Source organism: Coccomyxa subellipsoidea (assembly GCF_000258705.1).
Source record: "Coccomyxa subellipsoidea C-169, whole genome shotgun sequence".
NCBI classification, from domain to species: domain Eukaryota; kingdom Viridiplantae; phylum Chlorophyta; class Trebouxiophyceae; family Coccomyxaceae; genus Coccomyxa; species Coccomyxa subellipsoidea.
Genome location: NW_005178031.1, coordinates 1,600,055 through 1,623,240, shown reverse-complemented (window position 1 = coordinate 1,623,240; position 23,186 = coordinate 1,600,055). Strand labels below are relative to the sequence as shown.

The 23,186-nt window shown below is 53.1% G+C and overlaps 5 protein-coding genes across 5 annotated transcripts; 2 read left to right on the top strand and 3 right to left on the bottom strand.

Moving 5' to 3' along the window:
* Nucleotides 1-1,064: 1,064 nt before the first annotated feature.
* On the top strand, nucleotides 1,065-2,103 carry COCSUDRAFT_83512 (hypothetical protein; the record flags this gene model as incomplete). Its single annotated transcript, XM_005646210.1, has 5 exons — nucleotides 1,065-1,197; nucleotides 1,472-1,545; nucleotides 1,660-1,716; nucleotides 1,809-1,873; nucleotides 2,016-2,103. 5 exons carry the CDS (start codon nucleotides 1,065-1,067, stop codon nucleotides 2,101-2,103), a joined length of 417 nt encoding a protein of 138 aa, XP_005646267.1.
* Nucleotides 2,104-2,526: 423 nt separating this feature from the next.
* Nucleotides 2,527-5,890, bottom strand: COCSUDRAFT_30128 (hypothetical protein; the record flags this gene model as incomplete). Its single annotated transcript, XM_005646123.1, has 10 exons — nucleotides 2,527-3,037; nucleotides 3,381-3,470; nucleotides 3,667-3,833; nucleotides 4,178-4,352; nucleotides 4,736-4,828; nucleotides 4,939-5,050; nucleotides 5,162-5,226; nucleotides 5,328-5,453; nucleotides 5,571-5,672; nucleotides 5,777-5,890. 10 exons carry the CDS (start codon nucleotides 5,888-5,890, stop codon nucleotides 2,807-2,809), a joined length of 1,275 nt encoding a protein of 424 aa, XP_005646180.1. The 3' UTR covers nucleotides 2,527-2,806.
* A 403-nt stretch (nucleotides 5,891-6,293) lies between these two features.
* On the bottom strand, nucleotides 6,294-9,314 carry COCSUDRAFT_24759 (calreticulin 2, calcium-binding protein). The gene is made up of 8 exons (XM_005646122.1): nucleotides 9,205-9,314; nucleotides 8,748-8,950; nucleotides 8,567-8,634; nucleotides 8,252-8,456; nucleotides 8,012-8,089; nucleotides 7,452-7,694; nucleotides 6,966-7,208; nucleotides 6,294-6,777 (listed from the first exon to the last, which is right to left on the bottom strand). The coding sequence occupies exons 1-8, from the start codon at nucleotides 9,296-9,298 to the stop codon at nucleotides 6,631-6,633; spliced, it is 1,281 nt and encodes a 426-aa protein (XP_005646179.1). The 5' UTR covers nucleotides 9,299-9,314; the 3' UTR covers nucleotides 6,294-6,630.
* A 177-nt stretch (nucleotides 9,315-9,491) lies between these two features.
* Nucleotides 9,492-10,689, top strand: COCSUDRAFT_54050 (hypothetical protein). Its single transcript, XM_005646121.1, has 2 exons — nucleotides 9,492-10,061; nucleotides 10,199-10,689. Exons 1-2 carry the CDS (start codon nucleotides 9,804-9,806, stop codon nucleotides 10,340-10,342), a joined length of 402 nt encoding a protein of 133 aa, XP_005646178.1. The 5' UTR covers nucleotides 9,492-9,803; the 3' UTR covers nucleotides 10,343-10,689.
* Nucleotides 10,690-16,131: 5,442 nt separating this feature from the next.
* On the bottom strand, nucleotides 16,132-23,005 carry COCSUDRAFT_37386 (phosphatidylinositol 3-kinase; the record flags this gene model as incomplete). The annotated part of the gene is made up of 15 exons (XM_005646120.1): nucleotides 16,132-16,263; nucleotides 16,607-16,836; nucleotides 17,273-17,434; nucleotides 17,757-17,881; nucleotides 18,033-18,171; nucleotides 18,834-19,023; nucleotides 19,405-19,576; nucleotides 20,167-20,339; nucleotides 20,743-20,950; nucleotides 21,281-21,420; nucleotides 21,695-21,865; nucleotides 22,001-22,103; nucleotides 22,224-22,450; nucleotides 22,579-22,809; nucleotides 22,940-23,005. The coding sequence occupies 15 exons, from the start codon at nucleotides 23,003-23,005 to the stop codon at nucleotides 16,132-16,134; spliced, it is 2,469 nt and encodes an 822-aa protein (XP_005646177.1).
* Between the last annotated feature and the right edge of the window lie 181 nt (nucleotides 23,006-23,186).

Below are 23,186 nucleotides of genomic sequence, written 5' to 3'. Positions count from 1 at the left end.
GTGGCCCCATGGGTGTGTCGGGTCCATGGAACAGTGTGGCCACACAAACAGAGCTGGGACAGAAATTTTTGTGATACTTGCGATGACACTGCATCGTGAAAGTTGTACTGTGGCCACAGTGATTCTCACAATTGAAATAGAACTGCCATTGATCTTGTATCAATTACGTAGTTACGCATGATGCCGCGACATGGGCCGTGATTGTGCAGCAGTTCATAACTTTTGCATAGAGGTTGTACCAACTTATCACACACTAACTTCAGTATGCAATTGATGTTGACATCACATGATCATGTCGATGATCCCAAAGATATCAAGGATCCAGACCAATGGCGTCCATGGACGGCGTGATAACCCGCCCGCGCCCGTCCCATGACCAAGGCTTGCACCATATGGTGCGCACTGTTGCACTAATACCTGTTTATTGAACACTTAGTCGTTGTAGCACCATAGCATGCTGACTGTTCCCTGCATCTGCGACCTGGGACAGCCAAGGGGTAGATGAAACGATATCTACACCACACTCCCAGGTTCGATCCCCAGGAAAAACACTGGGACTTTTTTCGGATCGATTGTCGGGTACATTCGGCGATGCGGCCGCTCCTGAGACACCCGCATCGTCGCTGTCGAGATCCGTCCCGAAGTTTCGAGCGATTTGCTAGGGATGGCCCCTCAGCATTCGTGTATGAAGGGAGTGTAGACCTGTACAGCCTACATGTAGGCTGCAAGGGTGCATTTTAAATCTCGCAAATTTGCGAGTTGACAAGGCTGCAAGCCTGTGCATATCGGCCCCGGGTTCCGACTGCAGACGGACCTGTGTATGCCCTATGGCCCTCTGGGCTCTGGGTTCGCCACTCAAAAACATTATTATTATTATTATGCAGTGCATGCGAGCATCAGAGGGCATGTGCCTAGAAAGGGTTTTATCAACATTTCACCGACCCCTTCCCGAAACCCTTGAAGATAAGAGCAAGATTTTGGCTACGTGAGCTCGAAGCGAGGCTATTAGAAGGCACTGGGATCGACTATCGCGGTGACACACCCGTGCAGAAACAAAAGCAACCATGGTGGCCGCAATCGCATCCAGTCTGAGCTTGAGGCCTCTCACCGCTCTGCCAACAGCCCGTCCTTCCGCAAGGAGGTCGAGGGTGCAGACACCAGTCCGTGCCCTCTCAGACACAAACCTCGTCATCGGCGGTGAGGATCTTTGATATGCATGGCTCGAAAGTAGCTGGCAGCCAGAAATTAGCTCAAGATTGGGACTGCGCTGCAGCTGACACGCATGATTGAAGTCTGAGGATTGGGCTCAGTGCACGTCTCGACAGTGGTACACATGCACCTAGAAGGCCTCCAAGCAATGGCCTGATCAAGCGCAGGCGTTTGTTTGCGTTACATATTGAGGGAAGCCTGAGGCATTGATCCCTTAATCAGCAACAGCTTATTGAGCATAAGATTTTTTTTTCTCGTGTAGGCGCCACTGTTGCCAGTCTTGCGCTCGGCCGCTTTGTCTTCCTGGGATTCCAGCGTGACAACGCAAAGAAGCAGGTGCGTACAGAACTGTGTTGGAGCAGTACAAAACCAACCCAACAGTCCTGGGGACCCTACAACAGTGCTGTACCTCCAATCATAGAAATTCCTGACAACCAATCATTCTTGCAGGGCCTTCCCCAGCAGAACGGCCAGTCCAACGTTGAGGCGGGGGACAGGCTTGCAGAGGTGAGTCTTCGTCAGCGGACCGCAAGTTTTTCTCACGAGCATGGCCCGCAAATAGTATTGTACTGCTTTTGATGATTCATCTGGCTGTTCAGGAGGCAAGCTTTGCTCTGAAGACCAACGACCCTGCTGGCTTCAACCTGGTTGATGTCATGGCATGGTGAGCCCCTCTATTATTCCAGAGCCTGCTTGCGCCAGGAAGAATGCACTCTTTGAAAGAACTTCTTGAATTCCTGGATCTTGATGAGCCACATGTGTAAGCCCTCCTTTGGTAAAAGCCTAAGGACGTCATTGGAATGCAGGGGCGCCATTGGCCACGCTCTGGGATACTTCATCCTTGCCACCACATCGCTGAACAACACCCCAGGCTTCGACCCCAAGCCATTCTGAGGTGGAGCAATCATGAGTGGGAGGCTCCTGCGCATGTGCTCTGGTCAGGGCTCTTGAGAAGAGCTATGACTGGAATTGGCTGTGCCGCATTTGTGCATGCGCGGAAGAACAATGATTTCTTTAGCCGATTGAGTTGAGCGGGCGATTGTGACCAGCGCTCGGGAGGGCTAGCATGTGTCAATTACAGCACGATGTTGCAGAGTGCCCTCATGCACTACGAGAAGAAAAGCATTAGCAAAACAACACTATTGTGGGACCGATGCATAAGGAATGTAATGAGTACGGTAGCTGCAATTCTCCTTGGTCCAATGCTCAATGGACAAAATCTTGTCACACATGAGTCTCTCAGAGCTGCGTGCCGAGAAGCGCCCTGAATGAATGATGTGAGCAGAAGTGCAGAAAAGTATTCATGACACCGTCTTTCTGCAACTCCACTGTTACATCCCCTCATGAGAAGTCAAACGCCACATTGCACTTTGTCTGGATTAGAGAATGAGAAATGCGGACATCTTCTCAGATGACTTGTCCAGGTTGTACTTGCTGCACTACAGTCTGGCTTGCCTTTGCCACTGTAGTATGGCAAACTGAAGCAGACTTATAAAGAATCATGTATAGTGCCGCCGGCGAGACCTCGGCATAAAGCCGCACTATAGAGGGCAAGATCTCGGCAGCTGAAGCCTCAGGTGGGCGCCATCAAATTATGTCACAGCGCCCCGAAGAAGGGGTTGGTGAGGGCGTTGTTGAGCTCCCCGCCGGCGGCATTGAGGGTTTCCACGCTGACTTTGTCTCGCGGCATCACAATAAACTCCCCGCCGGCATCCTTGTCGAATCCCAGCAGCTCCAGGAATCGCAGAGACCCCTCCACGCTGCCCACGCGCGTCTGGAACGCCGCGTTGCTCAGCCGGATCTTGCGGAACTTCTCCTCGTTTGGGTCCTGGGCACCATCATTACTTTTATCATTACTGCATGCTTTTCGTGTGAGAGGCAAGGTGCGTCTGCAGACAAGCTGCATGAAAGGCTGCCACAACCTACCCCTTGATGGACTTGCCGGAGGGGCACCATTCAGGACAGCTTAATGACATTGGAACCGTGGTTCAAGTTCTGGTCCAACATGTTGCACACATATAAACCGCAAAGCAGCCAGTCCCCTGGGTCTGGCACTGACACTGCTCGGAAGTCATGGCATCCCTTGTCCTCCATTTGACTCTTGCAGTGTCCCTGTGTTCCTCCCATTCACAGAGCTGTATGAAAGTGAGCCTTTGGTGGCTGCTCCGCACCCTGACGATGTTGCCGCAGTACTTGAGGAGGGTGGCCCAGCAGGCCTTTACCCGTTCGTCCTCATTCGCATACGCCTTTTTCATGCCCACCTGAGCAGCACGCCCGCACTTGCCACAACGCCGAGCATTCTCTGGTTGTGACACATCGGAGCAGGCATGTGCATTGGCTTGTGATGTGGCACATGGAAGAATTGCTAGAGTGCATGGAGTCAGAGATGGTGCCCCATTGCCCAGAGGCAGGGGAGTTGTCATGTTCCAGAGAGGTTGTGTTTGGGGGTGTGCCCACCAGGACGTCGCGCAGCTGGGTGATGAGGGCGATGGGCTTGACGGGGAGCGCGCGCGACACCTTGGCCTTAGCGGCCTCTGCCTTCTTGGCCGCCTCCGCCGCCTTCTCCTCCTCACTCAGCTCCTCTGGCAGGCCCAGCTTGCGCCGCCGCTCCCGACGATCCTCCTCTGCACAAAAGTTGAGGCCAGTAATTTCTACATCAAGCGATAGCGAACCCCATATTGTACAAACATATGATGTGCCCTAGGAGATGCATCCCCGCAAAATCGCCCTGACATGCGCCCACAAGAAGAGTGTGGCTGCACTTCCACTTCTGTAGCTGCATATGTGTGGTAAACTTTGGTGTAGCATGCCCAAAGGACACTCACAAGTCTGGGCCCTGCCTCATTCCAGAAAGTAGGAAAGGGACACTAGAAGCATATCGAATAGGCATGCTGCACCCTAGAAGGGTGTAAGCGGAAGCTTCTGCACATGGCATGAGATGAACAAGGGGGCATTTCACGGCGCGCACCGAGCTTGACACGGATCTTTTCGCGCGCTCGGGCCTCCTCGGCCTTTTCGCGCGCGCGGTCCTCAATGTTGCGCTTCAGCCGCAGCTCCTCCTCCTGCCGCTGCGCCGCCATCAGCTCCTTGGTCGCGCGCCGCGCCTCCGCCTCACGCACCTTCTCCAGCTCGCGGTCCTCCCTCTGCCGCCCCACAGACACACCCCTCAGCACGACTTCTGTCAGACAAAATGGCACTCGTTACTCTGTACTCCCTTGAATGGCAGTCATTAGTGACTGGGAGGGATCGCCATCTGCATTATAACAAGCAATCGATCACCAAGAAGGGCACCCTGACACAGCATGCATAGCAGGAATGTGAGCATTTTGCTCGTCCCTCATATTACTGAGCAGGAGCGTTTGCTGGCAAGTTACAGAGTGCGACTTGTCTAATTGGATGCTTGCGCATTGTACCACATATATCAAATGTCTTGCAGTCACCTCCAAGCAAAGGATTGCTCCATGTTGTGCTGCAAGTGAGGAAGCACAGGTTTTAAAAATGTGAGAAGGCGCATCTTCGTTCGAACCTCGCGCTTTTCTCTCGCTTTGCGAAGGACTTCCTCGGCTTGCTTTTTCGCTTCCTCGGGGCTCAGCTTGGGCTTGTCCTCTTTGTTGTCCTTCTGCGCAGACACCATTAACATTGGTCGCATTCCAAATGACCACTACCTGGCACCACACATGCGCCTTATCAAAGAAAGAGCCACTGAGCAGAATTTGTCAACCACAACACCTGTGGGATGAGCAGTGGCGTGTCCAGGTCAGCGTCCTCCTCATGTTCCACTATCCAGCTGACAGCCTGCTCAATGTTGTCCGTTCCAGTTGAGTGCAGAGCGCGCACAGATCTGCAATACAGCCCCAAATCTAATCTGCGCAGAGGACAATCATGCATCGAGGAGTACAATACCACAATTGGCGACCTTTAATTGCAACCGGCTGCTACAAGTGCAGCTTGCCTGTTCTTTGGGAAGCCCATGTCCTGCAGTTGCTGCAGCAGGTCTGCATTCACAGTGGGCTCCACCTGTGTGCACTTGCAAGAACTTTGATCAGACCCGACGGACAAACACCTCGTCATGGATGCCATGAAGATTGTGTCCAGAAAGGCATTGGTTGGTGCCGCACCAACACATCATCCTCGCCAGAGCTTGCAGGTGCTTCTGCCTTTGAGCCACCTTGTTCCTCTTCCTTCAATGCGGCGGCAGCTTCTTTCATCTGAGTCTCAGTGTCCATGGGGACAGCTTCATCAGTCTGAACAAGTGCAGCAGCGCATACGAGTCAATGTCAGCAAACCACCACAACAAAAGGGCATATTAGAAATGTCCAAGACAGTCGTCCCTTTTGCCTGCACAAGAAAGAAAGAAGTACCTTGTCCTGGAACGTGGTGTGGCCTGTTCGCTTTGTGTGCAACTCCTGCTCTGTTGTGCTGCGGCAAGGCTTTCCACACGTCGAGCAAACAAGGTTGAGCACCTGAAAATACACCAAGGTTTTCATTTTGTGTTTGCAGACATATCATTGTGCTCTTTGAGTGAAAGCATCTTGATTGCTTTGATCGCTTCTTTGGAAAGACTCACAGATTCAGTTGACTCCTCAAAATTGGCGTGGCCGGTTGCCTCATTATGTTGAGTTGCTTCAGCCACGCTCCTAAGCTGAGCATTGCAATCCTTGCACACAAGACTCAGAGCCATCCTGTTCGTCTGCTCGAAACTTATGTCATGAATTGACTGTGAGGAAGCAAATGGGAGATTCAACAGGTATCAAGCTTACTATATGGTTCTCAGATTAAATTGAATGTGGAGCCATGGATATGCACAAGGTGCATTGCACATTTCTGAATCTGGTCTGCTGAGGCGGTCCTCGTTGGGAAGTTGTCCTCCAAATGGAGGAAGCTGCAGGACCCAAGAGCAACTAGGACAGCCCGGGGGGAAATGAAAGTTGACAAAAAGAAACTGTTCCGATGGTGATTTAACAATCACATGGCAGCGCCTGCATGAGTGCGTGCATGTCATACGGCCCCTCGGCCTGGCAACTTGCAGCCGCAGCGGCATGCGTATTTGATGACTCATGCACGACATCGATGACTTGGACTCGGAGTCATGCATGATATCCGTGGCCAGTAAGCCGATGACGATACAAGAACTGCACATGCTCCATGCCAGCCTTGGCACTTATAATGGCATGACTTCAAGCAGTTCACTGGAGAAAAACAGTATTCTAATTTGCAGAATACAAACAGACCAACACTCCTGCACATCCAGCAACTCTGGCAGTCTAGTATGAAGACTGTCATAAATTCTTTGACACATCTAGTCTCCTGTCAGACAGACAAGTTATCTACTGACCTAGGGTACTTTTGATCCGGAATAAGGGCAAGGAAACAGCCTGGCAACCTGCTATTTCTACTTATCTGTGATGTCGCGTCTCTAATCTACAATTCAGCGTGCAGGCCTTCGTCATCTTCATCCTCGTCCCCAAAATCGATGTTGCCCTCAGCCGCGTCATCGTCCGCCTCGTCATCATTGTCATCATCGCCGTCATCAGCATCCTTCGCCGCGGCCTTGGCAGCCGCATCCTCCTGCAGCCACCCCAGCTCTTTGCATCAGAGCTCCATGTTACAACTGCACAATTGTGCCCTGCACTCATGCAAGCCAGTGCATGCCACACGTGCATGTGAGTGACTCCCCTATTTCCTAAGGAGACTGTCTTGTGCAGCACACCCTGCCCCGTTAACAACAGCACATGCATGCTCGTGGCGTGCTTCACCTCTTTGCGCTTCTTCTCCTCCTCGGCCCTGACGGCGTCCAGCATCTCCTTCTCCTTGTCCTTGGAGGCGCCCCAGGTCTCCTCTGCAAACCTGGCCGCGTACTCCACGTCGTCTGTGACCAGGATGTTGTCGAAGATGGTGCCGCTCTTGACTTGCCACAGCTCAAAGCCCACGAACTTGAGCGGCGGCAGCAGGTACACCTCCTCGTCGTCCTCAAACTCCGGGTTGTCGATCAGCGGGTGCTGCGCGCCAAACCCCCACATACCCCCGTCATTTGCCGTGATTTGCTTTCGACTTGATAACAATTCAAGAGGAGGATGACACAAACTGGCATCAAACGCTGAGGCTTATCATCGGCTTCTGGTCATCATGTGTTGGATGACAAAAGCATCCGAAACATGATGACACAAAAGCCGAGAATGGGGGCGTTTCAATGTTGACAATGCAGCGGCAAGGTAAAGTGTTATGGCAAGCAGTCTGCCCACCTCCCACTCGCCCTTGTAGGCGGGGTTGTCGATCATCTTGGGCTGCCATTCCCCCTTGTAGGCGGGGTTGGGAATGCGCGGGGCCTCCCACTCGCCGTCCTCCTCGACGTCCCAGTCCTCTGGCTGGGATGCCTCGGGGTCCAGGATGGTCTCCGGCTGCTCCCAGTCGTCCGGCTTCACATCGGCGGGGTCTGGGATCTGCGCCTCGTCCACCCAGTCCTCTGGCTTCTTGGCGTCAGGGTCCTGCAACACCACGGTGTAAGAATACGCTGTGTGAGTACCTCTCTGTGGAAGTGCAACAACGTTTGCATGGATTGGGATCCCTTTTGAGCCTGGTCAGCTGATCAGGACGCATGTAAGAGCACCCATTAGTGAGTGGTGGGGTGATGAGGACGGTGAGTCCTGGTTAGCCGCCGTGCGCCGGCGGTCTTACAACCCTCAAGAAGGGTCTTGTCAATTCAGATTGACCAGAAACACCTGTGTAATTTCAGTATAACCCCTGATAGCATGAAGTGAATGCGGGCCATGCAGGACAGATCAAGCACAGAGCCCCGTCGCACCTGGATCTGGCGGGGCAGCAGGAAGTCGTGGGCCTCATAGAGGGTGCCGTTGCGGTCCACCTCGTTGTCGATCAGGATCTGCGCTGGCACATGCACAATTCAGTCCAGCTCTGATGACTTATGTATCAAAACCTCGATCACTCAACTAGGGTGAGCTGCGCAAGAGAGTGGTGCGTCGCAGTACATCGAAGGAGCTGGAGGCAAGAGTGGGAGCAGGTTGGTAATGAGCCTCAGGCTTGCCTGGTATGTGTTGTTGGGGTGGAGAATGTATGTGTAGACGTGTGTGAGCTCGTCAGTCTTAGCGGGGACAGTGGGCTTGAATTCCAGGTTGCGGCCCTTCTTGTCGGTGAGGATGGCGTGGACTTTCTTGGTGGACCCGCAGATGTCTGGGCCGAACATGACACTGTAGGGGGTGTCACCGCCAAAGTCTGGCATCTTGTCCTTGCTGCAGCATCCAAATGACTTGTATCAGACTCGTCTGATACACTTGTGCGGGAGGACTCTGTGCAGGTTAGTCTTGGAGTTTTGAAGGCATGATAATGTGCAGAGACAGACCTGGAGGTCGGGAGCAGCTTGATGTAGCCCCCACCACAGTCGATATTCTGGGCGTGCTTCACGCTGAACTGCGCTTGGCAGAAAGATCAACTCAGAAATCGATTTGCGAGTCTCTATCAGGGTATTGGAAAAGCGGTGGCAGACAATTGGAATCGCAGCAATATCCCAAATGCATGCGCACCTGCAACACCAGATCTTTGCCCTTGTTGACAAACTCCTCCTCTAGCTCTGTCCAGATGGTGTAGAAGCGTGCATCTGGCGTCGTCTTTATGCCCTTGTCTGCTTCTGGGTGCCCATACCAGTCTCCAGCTGTATGCTCGAATTTCCCAGCAAGGTTCTCCTCTGCTTTCCATGTGGAAGGCTGCCACCGCTCAGTCCATGATTCTGCGCACCAATAGGGCGAAAGAGAAGATCATTTTGACTGTTTCGAAGTTGGAACTGAGATTGAAATGCTGTAATGTGGTTCTTGCAGGTCTTAGGATACAAGATGATCCTGATCGGTCTGATCATAATATAACGACACCACAGATGACTTTTGGGGGCATTGGACCAAAAAAGAGACAATTGTCATTCATCCTGATGGTGCACTGTAATGTTTAAGCTTCCAGTGGTGCAGAGATCAAGGGCATCGTTTGTACCGTCAAATCTTTCCTCTAAGTGGACCTTGCCGATCGCACAGGGCAGTGCAATTGTTGCGATGCTCAACAAAAGGAGCTTTCCGTTGACCGCCATCCTGCCAATGGTCCGCACACCTCTGCAACTGTGCAAAATGCCGAGTTTCGCGGGCTTTGGCCAATTGCAATCAGGGTTTTGTAGGGTCCATCAATCCACCTCAGCATCTCACAATGTCTTCCTTCACAATTTGGAGAATTTGATCAGCTTGGAAGAAGAGTTTTATTCATACAGTGTATAACAAATTGTAGGGGGACACCAAAGTTTGAGAGTCTAATTCTTCGATACGTTGGAAAGGAAAGCCCAGATCACACATACACGATGCAGCCAATACAAGAAAACGAGGAAGCTGCTGATGGTGGCATCGCTCGCAGAAGACTGTTGATTGCAGTGGATGACAGCGCAGAAAGCGAAAGGGCACTTTCTTGGACATTGGAAGAGTTATATAGGTCACCAGTCGTACCGACTTGCTTACCGACTTGCTCCTGTCAAAATCGTCATTTGCTGAGATCTTTATGCTCTCATCATACGTATCAACATAGATGCACGCGAGTGAAGGGCTGCCATGGTCACTACACGGATTGCTCCAAAATTCAAGGTTCCAGGCGTTTTCTGCAGGGAAGGAGACGAGCTGCACCTTGTCCACGTGATCCCTCGCATGCAGATGCCTGCTGTCTATGGAGCACCACCAGTTGACTTCCTGCCGCAGCAAGATCCAGTGGCGTATGACCAGCTCGTGAAGAATGCAGAGAGCTTTATTGCTGCGCGGTTTCTCCCATCACTGGCCAGCTTGAAGCTCCAACCTATAGTACACATCGTCAAGGTAATGGGTGCAATGTAATGTGAGTCTTGACTGAATGAGTTCCCTACCTTGCTACAGCTCAACGTGGTGCATCCTGCTGATAATTTCACATTGCGACTTGGAAATACTGCAGCCTGATGGTATGTGTTATCTTGCAGTCCGAGGTGGACACAGAGAGCATCGGCAATGTGGTCTGCAAAAAGGCAGAGAATCTGGACGTTGCCGCCATTGTTGTATCCCTGCATTCAAAGTCAAAATTGCAGGAGTTCTTCCTTGGCAGTATCTCCAATTACTGCGCGTGAGTACCTACATGACCTGCCGTTCCTCCTCCTCCTGTGCAAGCCGTCATCCTGCTCTTGTCAAGATCAACAGCATGCATTCTGCTACTTTCAACGGATGTGGTCTGAGTGACTGGAGAATGGTGTGGGTGACTGCAGGCATCACAGCCGGAAGCCGCTCTTGGTGGTGAAATGATAGCTCTTCCATTCAGGATGCTTTGAGCCTGCGTGACTCCAGAGGTCTTCTGGGGTCTTTTGCGCAGTACTGCAACAAGTGTAAGGGTGCAATTGAGTGCAACGGTGCAAATAAATGGCTATTCACATGGTGTGATTCACGTGTGATGATGCTTGTAAGGACAAGGATTATATTCTGAATTCTCTTGAGATCAATTGCTAATGCATATTACCACAGAAAGGCCATCGGAATCCAAGTGGAAGGTTCCTTCCTATGCCTGGCTTGAGGGCTGTTGAGTTGTCTGCCAGGCTGAGTGTTAGACAAGCTGTCTGACATTAAGTTGACCACTTACAAGCATCGTACCAGAAAGCCAGTGGCCCATGGCAGGCTACCCATATATAGAATATGATGCTCATGTTCATGAGAATGTACCAGGATCTGGATATCATACCCTTGTGGAATGCTGTCATCGGTTCAGCCTCATCCTCACGTTCAATTGTGACCGTTGTAAGAACTCTTGCAAACACTGACTTGATTGCACAAGACAATTTGCAACATAGAAGCACAAGGTATCTGAGGCACTAGATACTGCCACACGGCTCTCTCTCAAAACATTGCAGTGGATTTCTGTAATCTAATTATCTACCTCTCGTCTCAGAACCTGCGGTACGAATCTGCAATGGTGTCCAGATAGCCTGAAGAAAACGCTATCAACAGGATCACTGCAGCAGGCAGCACAAAGAAGGACAGCAGGAGCGCAAAGAACGGCGCATCATTCCGCCCAGACTCCCTGTCCATGTACTCACGCCTCTTCTGCTGGCGAGCCTTCAGCTTTGCCTGTTCCCTCGCTCCCTCCGCCTGTTGCAGTCTCACTTGCAACTTCAGCAACCGCGCATGGACTCCATAGATTACCCCCAAAATGGTACATTTTGCCATTCTACAATCTTGGACTGTGGGAATGTGTGGAATATCACCTCCATGGAACGCTGCTGCTCCTCAAGGCGCTCTGCAACCGTCTTGGCACCATTGGAAGCCTCAGACGTCTGCTCATCAGTCCCTGAACCACCAGTACTTTTGCTGTGAGTCTGCTCTGTTACATCTGTCTTTGAATTGAGAACACCGGCAATCGCCTTTCAGCACACTCAAGGTGTCCTGATCATGAGATTTAGACACTAAACATGCATTTTCAGATATACAAAGATGGACCCATGAGGCGGACCTGTGATGTTGGCAAGGAGCTCAGAGTTCAGCCCGTTGGACTCTCCAGTGCTGGCCTCCTCAGAACCATTTTCGCTCTCGTCACTTTCAGGCCTCTTCCTGCACCCCAGCATTACACTCCTTCTTCCAGCCACTCCGCCAATCATGTATGAGCAATTCCTAGACAGTGACCAAGAACTTGGAACGCGCTTCAGCACGAAATTGGGCATCAAGGATTACCTTTGGGCGTTCTCCAGGCTCCAGCCGGCATCATCCTCAACAGAGGCATGTGAGAGCAGGAAATTGATGGTGGTCGGTCTGCGAAACTGGATGGCATCTCTCACTCGAGACAGGCTCGTGTTGGGGCCCACCTCCCAATCCTCATTTGTCCGGATGGGATCTGACACGCTCAACAGTCTCTGCCCTGGCCGTACCCCCTCCTGCGGCAGAGAGGATTGCACAGATCGCTGCGGTACCTCTTCCTGCAGAGGAAAAATTTGGAGCATGATGAAGCTGCTGATCACAGTGTGAACAGGAATCCACTTGGGAGAGTACCTGCTCTGCCTCACTGCCAATGGCCACAGCATCCACCACAATCCGCATGGCATCACCATCATATATCTCTCTGAAACGAAGAGACTTCCTTGCCTCTGCAGTGCTCAGAGTGAGCCTGCAAGGCACAGAGCAAGTGTATAGTGATAAGTCACCGTTCAGAACCAATTGCAGTAAAGGATAGAACACGATCCATGACACCTTCCTTCGCAAGGCTTGAAAAACCATCTATAAGCACCTATATGTATCATCCAGTGAAGGGGTTGTGACTGTCTGCTGCTCTGTCTGAGCCCGAAATTGCAGTCGAAAGCGTGTTCCCTGGTCCCGGCATTGTCTCCTCGCTGGTGAAATTTTTCCGATGCTTTGGGGACTGAAGGGGGCGGGACCCCTCACCCTCCTCGATGAGGATCGGACGACAGACGTGGCGTTGCGATCGTGCAGAGGTGGGAAGTATGAAGGACATGACGATGACAGAGATCTGGCCATTGTGTTGCAACAACGAACAAAGTTTAGTGGAATGGATTTTGTAAAGAAATCCCAAAAGCCTTGTCCTTGATTTCCCAAAACTTCCCTGCATCGCCCCAGGAGACTCGTAGATTCACCGTGACAGGAAGCTGCCACCCCAAGATGGAAGCTGTGGAAATTGTTCTGGAGGGCTGTATGGGGTTTTGCTGTACGCCTTTTACCCATTCCTGTCAACCCACTGTTTGATGTAAATGATGCTTAATACTGCCGTCTGTGGATATGGTAGAGTACATCACTGTACTTGATCATATTGATCATGATCGACCTGCAGCCGCTGCCGCAGTGGGAACCATACCATGCCATTCAGTGAACTTCAAGGTGAAGGATGGTGACCATAAGGATGGCAAGCCTGGGGTTGTAGACACTGCATCAGCACATCTGTTACACGGTCCATATTCACAGCCAGCAGCGTGCGTTCTAAGATGTCCTCCATCATTCATGCTGCATACACTGTATGCAGCATGAGCTGAACTTACGCAGTCTGCACATACGAGTCGATCCCATCGGCGTAAGCGCTTTCAAGAAAGACTTCTCCTGTTCGGATGGAGGCCCTGGCAGCTGCCAGGGAGCCAGGTATCAAGTCCTTCTCTGCAGTGTTGCTCAGCCCCAGCAGCACACACATGGCTCGAGCACGCTCCAGAGGAGGCACATCCGGCGCGCTTGGTGGTGTCGATGGCGCCTGGGCCGGTGTGTCTGTCATAAGCATACAGAAAGCCTCAGCATCCTCAGCTCTCCTATTTCAACCAATGCAAATTGAGGTTGCTTGGATTTCAGGCAGAGCACTTGCTTGTACAACCTAGAGTGCAACTCAGGCAGAGCACATGCCCGTACAATCTACAGGTCATGATGAACTAGAAGAAGAGACAATGCTCGGTGTCCCATGACAATACTTGATGCCACAGTGTCCTGTTGTTCACAAAGATCCTGTTGCTCACGAAAGATCGCTTGCATGATGAGAGGTGGGCTCACCAAAGTGGGCTGTCGCGGGCGAGATGTGGTGGTTGCTGCTGCGAGGAGGGGCCCCAGAGGGGGGCGCAGCCGGGGGAGGCGCACCCGGAGGCGGCCGGGGGCCCAGCGACATAATTCCGGGCATCATTCCTGGCCGCCCCGGGGGCCCCATCATGCCCGGGGGTATCATCATGCCGGGGGGCCCCATCATGCCTGGCATGCCCATCATCATGGCCGCCTCCTGCTCCAATCACACAGCTCGAGTCATTTCCCGGAGTCGTGAGGGTGCAGTATGCAAATGAACAAACAACCCAAGAAACAAAACGCCCTTGCAGAATTGAGATCACACGTCATTCCTGAGAAGCTTTGCAGCGGCTTTCATGCAAGGCATGTCGATCATTGTCACAGGAAAGGGAGGCGCACCGGTGGGAAGCCGCCCAGGGGAGGCCCAGAGGGGGGTCCGCCACCGCGCAGATCCTGGGGTCCGTGAGCGAAGGAGCACTGGTCGCCGCGCGCGCACTCTCCAGACATCATCCACGGCTGGCACAGCTTTGTCTTGTACATGGGCAGGTGCGCCCCTGCCGCCACCGGCGGTGGGCCCTGCACCGCACAACATACCATGAATCCAAGAGCCCCCATACTTGAACAGTGATCCTGATTGAGCACTCAACATTGCCAATTAGCAAGGGATCTGACAAGATGCTCACCGGCAAACTCTCTGAGTTGAAACCATCTGGCCCTCGCCCACTTTCACTGTGCCCTGGACTTCGCCTTCTGCGGGTGTCCTTTTCATCATCGCCCTGCTCAAGACATCCTCAGTTAGAAAGCAGTATCTGTGTCAGGAAAAAACGTTGTAGCATGCGCTCATCGACTGTGGGACCATGGGTGACAGAGAGAATATCGTCTCACATCTTTTCTGCCGCGCCGTTGGTCCAAGCGTTCTAAAATTTCATAGCCCTCTGCCGGCAGTGGGCGCAGCTCTGCCTCCCCATGCGCATAGTTGCAGCGATCCCCAAACGTGCATCGCCCCTCATGCCATCTGCAACATCCAACCCAGTCGTCATGCTGGTGCCTCAGGGTCCACTGGAATGGAAATAAACTGCTCAGACTGTATCCTTGTGCCACCGTGTTTCAGGAGTATTGCATGGGCAGGAAACCTCACTTGTGACACATCCTGGTCTTGTAGAAGACAGAATCTTGCCGAGATGCTCCCGGTCCTTCGCCAAGGCCCCTGTCCGGGTCCATCCTCTGCCTCTTCCACGCAGGTCCCTCCATCCCAGGCCCCTCCATCCCCTTCATGTCATGATCCAAGAATATTGCTTAGTTACCACAGCACTCGGAGTACCATTATTCGTGTATTGGTTCCAATTGCGTCACTTTCACCGAGTATATCTTGATGTACCTGTTGGAAAGGAAAATCCATGCCAGGGTGCATCATTCCCGACATCATTCCGGGGCCCATAGGTGGACCCATCATCCCTGGTGGACCCATTTGAAACATGCCTGGAGGCCCTCTGTACCCGTCCATGCTGTAGTGTGCGTTTTACTCACTTGATCTCTTCCAGCAACTAATTGGCACAACGACTGAATTGCATTGTTTACTGTTCGACTTACAAAGTATTGTATTCAAGGATCGTACGTTTGCTTTCTGTTGCGGTGAACAATGCGAAGCTTTGCGAGTCCTGATGAGAGATGGCAAGCCTGCCCAGGGTTCTCTACATGAAGGGGTCTGGAGCCCTAAAATGGACGTTCCAACACTGCTTGCAGAAGGGCTGACTGTTGGTAAAGTTCTATCATGCATGCAAGGGGAGAGCCATGTCAAAGCCCCATTCACCATCAGCCGTCAAGCCATCCAAAGATACCGCCTGTCCGCATGCGGCGCGCCGGCCTTAAATTGCCGGTTGAGATCTTAAGACTACCGTAGACTACTATATAGTGACTATATAGTGATAGCCAAGATCAGTGCTGATGATCATGATGATCCATATGATCTTCATAAACTTGGGACTTTCAGGCTGGTTTCCTTACACCAGATTATTGACCATTCCTACATGTTGATCAAAGACTCAACTGCTCGCAGTGATGCATGCATGCACACAACTTGGTGAATGCACCACGACTGCCAGTGCAATGCTCTACGCGGCGTTGGTCAGCGCCTACAAGGGGCCTGAAGAAATGGGTGATAGAAGAACATCTATATAGACCTTTTCTACGTCAAATTTATCCTTCAACTGGGTTCTCCTCACAGATGACTGTACACCGCTCCTGATCTTCAGAGCTACACGGGAAGCTAACACATACACACTTCTGGTATTACAGGTCGACTAGGTTATAGTACAAAATGCGTCGTGCACATGACTGGTGCTGCATCGCAAGCGCGGCAGTCCCTGAAGAGAGTTGCCACGAGACCGGGTGGTTATCGCAGGGCCTGGGCGATGCGGTGGGTGGCCTCCATGAATCCGGCCATGGCGTTGCTGGAACTGTCGCTAATCAGCTGCTGCATCCACTCTATGGCCACCTCGTCATCCTCCCCCAGCCGCAGCTTCTCCTGCGCACACCCTCAAGAACAACGTCAGCATCTGCCATGTAAGACTTGCAGAGGCGCCTTACGCGCCCTCACTGGAAAGTCGACTCGTCAACGTGCTGCCAACAATGCGCAGGAGCGAGCTGCTTTGGAGGGTGTTCTGGTGTTTCAAAGCCACATGCGCCACTGCCCTTGAAATCCAAGCAAGCTTTGAATGATCGAAGCTAAGCCTTCTCAAGGTGAAGGAAGTTACAAAAGAAGAAGAGAGTCGAGTTTTGTAGACAGTGGCAGGGGACGTAGTAGTAGGCGGATATCTTGTAGGTTGTAGTGCAAATAAACTTTGAGGACGGCAGGAGGGGTTGCGCGCCTGTAGCTTGAGCATGGCTTTCTCAGGGTCGGAGCGGATGTCTGGGATGGCGGCGCCGGCCATAAGGTGGAAGAGGGAGAGGATGAGGCCGGCGCTCTTGCGCAGGATGTTGTAGGCCTCGCAGGCGTGCGCGCAGAATGCCCGGTACAGCTCGCTCTCCGCACCCCCCATTGCCTCCACCATCTCCCGGCTCAGCTTGAACGGCGGCGGCCACGGCTTTGGATCGCGCCCTGCATTAGATCATGGCTTCGGCCGGCAGACAAGAAATATGTGCAGGCAATCTATAATGCATGCTTGTACATGGGAAGCCCACTCACCACAGTCAGCCATCAGTCATCCACACTCGTCAATCAACTTCTCTGCCAGTCAGCCAGAATTACATGCCAGTGCAAGCTGCCCTGCTAATGGCAGTGTCTGTTTCATTGATGAAATCATACTCAGCCAATCAATGATAACAATACAAGCTGCCATTACGAACAAGTTGTCTGGACTTTGGTGATCCGGCTCGCAAGCAAGTACCTCAACAGTGCCTCAAGGGGCTTCTCCTGCGCTGCCAGAGTCGGCGCAGGTAATTTCAATCAGACGGCTCAAGCCATGTGCTTCCTTCTGCGCTGATGCTCAGCACAGGGTATGAAACCGCTGCGTGAAAATGGACGGTGGGCGCACCCATGATGAAGCCGAAGTCGATGTGAAAGAGGCGGCCGTCGGGCGTGAGCATGAGGTTGTCGTTGTGGCGGTCGCCCACGCCCAGGATGTACGTCATCACGCAGTAACCCGCGCAGCTCTTCACAAACGTGTCCAGCACCTCCGCCTTCAGCCCATACGGCCCTGCGAGGAAATCACAACGCCCCTGCCATCAGGTGAGCTGAACAAGAGAGTGATAGCCTGCCCAGGTCACGTGGTAAGTACAATCTGCACAACACAAAAATATTGGAATTTGTACGACAGACATACAAGCAAGCGCGCAGACGGAAAGTTTGTCCCAAGTTTGGGAAACATCACGCTTGGCCAACAGGCCGAAGGTGCAAGCTTATATTGCATGCTGCCATAAGGTGCACGTTCCAGCGGATAGGCAGCCAAGACTGTCAGAGTGCTTGATGCTGGAGTTGCAAGCATGCTAGTTTCCTTGCTGAGATGAAGAGGCTTGCACCTGAGGGATCTGCATTGTAGAGGGCCCAGTAGCGGTGGATGGACTTGTGCTCTGCTATAACGCGCGCAAGGGCCATGGAGGGCACGCACTCTATCAATCCATCCTCCGCTGAGGTGGGCAACACCCTGCAGTTGGCCATTATTGCTGATCAGGCACAGGCCCTGCAGTGGGGTCTGGTGCAAATGCAGCATGGAGACCTGTCATTAGCCAAAGCCTGATGTGACAAGAGCACTTTACAACCCAAAACAGACATGGTCCTGGAAATCCGTGACAGACCTGTATGGCGTGAGCCGCAGGTCGAGATTTTCGCGCTTGAGCAGGCGGTCCATGAGCGAGAATATCTGCACCACCAGCTGATCCTGCCGCAGGTCGTCCCCCTTCTTGTAGATGACCTGGTAGCGGCCCTCCTTCAAAGCTGCACCAGCACAGCACCATGTTAAGCCATTGAAGTGCCGTGCATGATCGTTCGTGCTTACAACACACCGCATCAGACCAGTCCTTTCCACCGGCACTGTAATCCAGCTGATTTAAGCTTCATAAGATGCCCATGCATGTCTATCTGTTGTAATAAAAGAAGAGAGATACCCACCAGCGGATGGTGCGCGGATGAGGGTGGCGGAAGTGCCATCTGACGGCCGCGGCAGCGTCAGCGCTCCTGCGTCGGGCCCCAGCACCTCCTGCGTCCCCTGATTGGTCCCACTGCCTGCGCATGCAAGCACTCCCGCCCCTCAACTCAGCCCCATAATAATCTTACGCTCAAACATAGCACCTTCAGCCTGCAAAAACTGCAGATCTTCCAGGGTCAGACTCCTCAAGCCCGGGTCAAAGGCCTCTTCACATCTTTGGATTGCCCCAAACATAGTGCTGACTACAGCATATTGCTCATAGTTATGCACAGCTACAAGGGGCTCAAGATATAAGCGGCCCGTATTCGGGAGCAGAAATAGCAGGTCATAGGGGGACTCCGAACAGAGGACTGAATGCATCTACCACATTGCCCAAGGTTCCCCTGCCTATTGGGAATCCCTGGCATACCCAACGCCCGCCTTTGTACAAGGGACCAATTGTGTGCCGTACCGGCAGTTCGAAAGGTGAGGCGCAGGGGGGCGAGGGCGGATTTGAAGACGGAGCACTCCTCGGACAGGATGCCCGTAAGGAGCACGCCCGGGTCCAGCGGCAGGGGGCATTTTAGGTAGGCCAGCTCGCCGCACTGCCCGTACTCGCCCACCATCCGCCGCAGCTGCTCCGCCTTCTTCGCCGCCGTGCCCTGCATTTCGTTCAACCACTCCCAGATTAGACTGAAAGAGGGAATCTGACAGCCACGAAAACAGGACTTCCTAACTTGAGAGCCCTTCTCACGGTCTGAACTGGTAGCGGGTACCCGACAGCCAATATAGAAATGGGACCTAACTAGCCGACAGAATACAGTCATTATCAGACTGAACCCTGTCATGACAGCTGTGGAATGCATGGCGGGAAGCCAATCGGTGCGAGCAGAACTTCTGTCAGTGTTGATCTGCCAGCACCCCCTTGCCAGACAAGACATCTGCCAGATGCATGGGCGCTTGCCACCCTGATTTTGATGGCCCAAGACATGCATGTTTCACCATGCGCACTGTCACCCAGAAGAAGAGTGCAAGGGTGCGACCTTGAGCTCGTTGGCGATGTGGCGCAGCTGGGCGACGAGGCCCATCTGGGCGGAGATGGCGGCCATGGAGTGTGAAGCGTCCTCGCTGGAGGTCAGCCCCTCCTGCAGCCGCTTGTGCACCGACGCCGCCCGCGGGCCAAACACCGGATCCTCCCACTCCACATACAGGTACCTGCGAGAACGTGGCAGAACACTGCATTTCAAAAAAGGGTAGCCTGCTAGACATGACAGTCTGACTTGCAGGCTGGTTCATTTCTTGTAAAGTGCTGCAGTGATGCACGGAGTGGCCGTGAGGATGCGAGGAGCTTCAGCCTCGAACCAAGGTTGATCAAATTATTTTGCAATCTCTTTTCTTCAATGATCCATGCGGATAACAACTACATTTCGCATTCAGGAGATATTGGTTGGCAATTTGGGAAGCTAATGCGTGCAAGAAGGAGCGCCTCAGTCCAAATTTCTGCAAATAAGCCTCCATATCCCCTTGCAGAGGGGTCAGGCTCCGTATTTTTACATCCTCGGCGCATGATACTTCCTCCTTTGCCAGCAAAATCCACTGTGCACATTTTTTGTGGCACCAGGCAACATGCATATTGTATTCTCACTCCCGCCCTCAGATTTAATTCCCAGAGCAGAGTAGGACATATCGATAAGGAATTTGGGCCGGCTACAACGCACTGGACCCCCACAGTGTCGGGCTCTGTAGTCTGGGGCATATCAAACATATTGTTTTAATACTTCCCACAGATACATCAGTATGCGCACCAGTGGAGGGAAATGGCAAGGGTGGGGTCGGAGATGGCGCGCTGCACCAGGAAGGAGGCCAGGCGCGAGTCATCGCCCGCCTCGTAGCGCAGCGCCTGCACCAGCTGCAGCAGGTAGTACAGCAGCTCCTCATTCTCCGTGCGCTTCAGCACCTCCACCGCATGCGCACGCACCTGCGCGCACATGCTCCTTGCCAGCTCAGCCCCAGGCATGCCTGTGTCCTGGAACCTTGTCGGGGTGATGTTACAGATGGAGCATAATGACATGGGCGGGATTAATATGAGCCCAGGTTTGTCACGGGAGCAGAGTGGTCTCGACTGCACCCAAGGCCTTATGAGTTCGCACGGTTCTTGATCTCGCATTCGGTCATCGCTGCTGGCAGACATCTTCCTGCTGCAGCTTCTGTGAATGCAAACTGACGTTCCCACCACACTTTTAACGACCCAGCATTGAGCCCCAAGAACTAGCGCATCGAGGCGCTCAAGAGGAAGGCGGGCATGCGAGGCAGCGGTAAGGGGAGGACCTCTGGGTTGGAGCAGGCAGGGGAGACAATTGAGGCAGCAAGAAGGGGGGAACCTCGGGGTTGGAGAAGGCGGGGGAGAGGAGCTCGAGGGCGTCGGCGAGGCCGATGGGGGCCCAGCGGGCGATGAGGTCGCCGGCGGAGCGTGCCTCGCGTGCGTCGCCCCAGTCGACGCAGCGCAGGACCTTGGTGAGCGCGCGCGGCTCTCCCGTCAGGCTCCACCGGAACCGCCACACCAGCGCCCGCTCCTCCGCCGTCAGCGGCCTGCGCGCAGAAGGCATGCGCAGTGAGTCTCTCCTTCCGTCAGATTTCCAATTGCTGAGTTTGGCACAAGTTTGCACGCGAGGTGTGCACAGTTTCGCACATCTCTTGCCCCGTTTCTGTCCCGTCTGCTACTTTTGGCATGGGCTTTGTATTAATCAGATGATTAAATTTGACCGGCCACTCAGTTACTGCATTTGGTCTGGCTGGTATGCACAGGTGAAGGCACTAAAGCCAGGGCATATGCACCGAGCTCTATAATTTGTCACATCGTCAGCCGATCAGATGACAGCATGGACAAGAAGTGCAGAATGGTGCCAGCAAGGAGCATGCCTGTTGGGGGGAGCCACAATGACGGCCTCGATCTGCTGCCGCTCCTTTGTGTTGGGCTTGAGGTCCCTGTCCTCCACGCCGCGGGCCATGCTGCGCGCCAGCTTGGCCGCCTTCAGCTCTGAGGGGTTCTCGCGGCCCACCTGCATGCGTCACCCTAACGCTCGGCAAGACACCAATGAGGGTTTAAGAGTACTCATTGCTGCAAGGACTGATGCATGTTGGCATTTAAGGGCGATATGCTGACAGCTACTGTGGCTGGCACATCATCGTGTCAGCCTAAATGTGCAGCCATTTGCATTGGACACCTTCTTGCTAGCGAGGGTTGAACACACAATGTCCACAGCAGCAATGACAGACATCGTATGCACACGTGCATTGCGGGTGTTTTGAACAACAAAGCTGACAGATGAGCACCTCTGGGTCTGAGATGATTTGCAGGTTAGGCCCGCTGCGATCGCTTGTGGTGCCGGCCAGGTCGGCCGGGGTGGCCGGCGCAGTCGCAGCCTGCTGGTACACAACCGCATGAGGGAAGGTGGGCAACTCCACCTGCAGCACAAGGCGCCCGCTCTGCCCATCCTTCTCCTCCTGTGCAGCACCAACCTGATTTCTTGCTGTTACACGAGAAAAGCACACTCATTGGCAGCCTTCAGATTTGGATTTATGATATTGAAGAGAAGATTTGCTAAGTGTCCAATTAAGAGCATGATGCACGGACGAGACCTGTCCCCGGTACTGCTGTATCCGCTGCAGCGTCAGATGGTCCAGCCATTCCACTGGCGCAATCTCCCTTCGGTTGTACCTTTTCATAAGCTGCTCCAGCCGCCTGCACGTCCACGTGTTGATCATGTTGACAATAAATTGCGACATGGCTACAATGTGCCAGCAGCAGACCATGAGCCCACATCATGGTAGGATTTGGTAGTTTCTATGGTACAATGCGTACCCCTGCTCGCCACGCTGGGCCACAGGCAGCTTGGCGGGTGTGGCAGATGGCCAGGCCATGTCAGCCTCTCGGCCAGCCCACAGACACAGCTCCTGCTGCCCGCTCTTCAGCCGCCCCTTCTTGCTGAACAGCCGCAAGGTGGCTCCCCCCAGCGGCGTCTGCGGCTGGCCCTCTTGGATCTGCCACACTGTCAGCGCCAACTGCGCATCCTGCGCCAGGTCGCAGTACTGTGCCAGCACAAAATGATCTACTCATTGGCAAGCACTGGTGGACTCGCCATGTCTCAGGCCCGCATGAGGCTGCTATCAGGGTGTTCTGCTAATGGCACGACAGCTTGAAATGCTGGTTTTCTCACCTTCAAGGGGAAGGAGAGAATAGAGCCCCAGCTGCATCCGTCAGACCTGGCCTGTGCGATGGGTGCGCGAGCTGGCAACCCAAGTACCTCACCAAAGGCACAAAGCTGCCCGACTACATAGAATGCCGGGGCGACCCCCTCATCAAGGGATCCTCCACCTCCTCCCTGTCCAATATTGTGTTTGCCTTTGTCTCGCAACTGCCCCACAAGGTGATCTACACGAACGTGCACCTGCAAGAACTTCTCCTTCAGGGGAAAGCGTGATTTTGTATGACTAAAACAATTCTAATGTGCAATTCTCGGTTGTGATTAAAATATTGGAGCCGTCGTGTAGATTAGTGCTTGCAAGGGAAGTCTGTACCTGCGAAGAGATGTCACAACTCAAGTAGAAAACAAAAGCCTCCCCTTTCGCCCGATCTTGCACCATAGTTTTGGTTACAACTTCTCAAATATTCCACTCTCCTCGCCAACCCATTTTGTAAACTTATTGCGTCAAGATCATGGCAATGAGACTACCAATTCACCACCACTTCAGCACAGCCCACGCCATAATCTCAAGAAAGTGGTCAGATCTGGAGCTCATGGCAATTTTTGACAACGCAGAAACG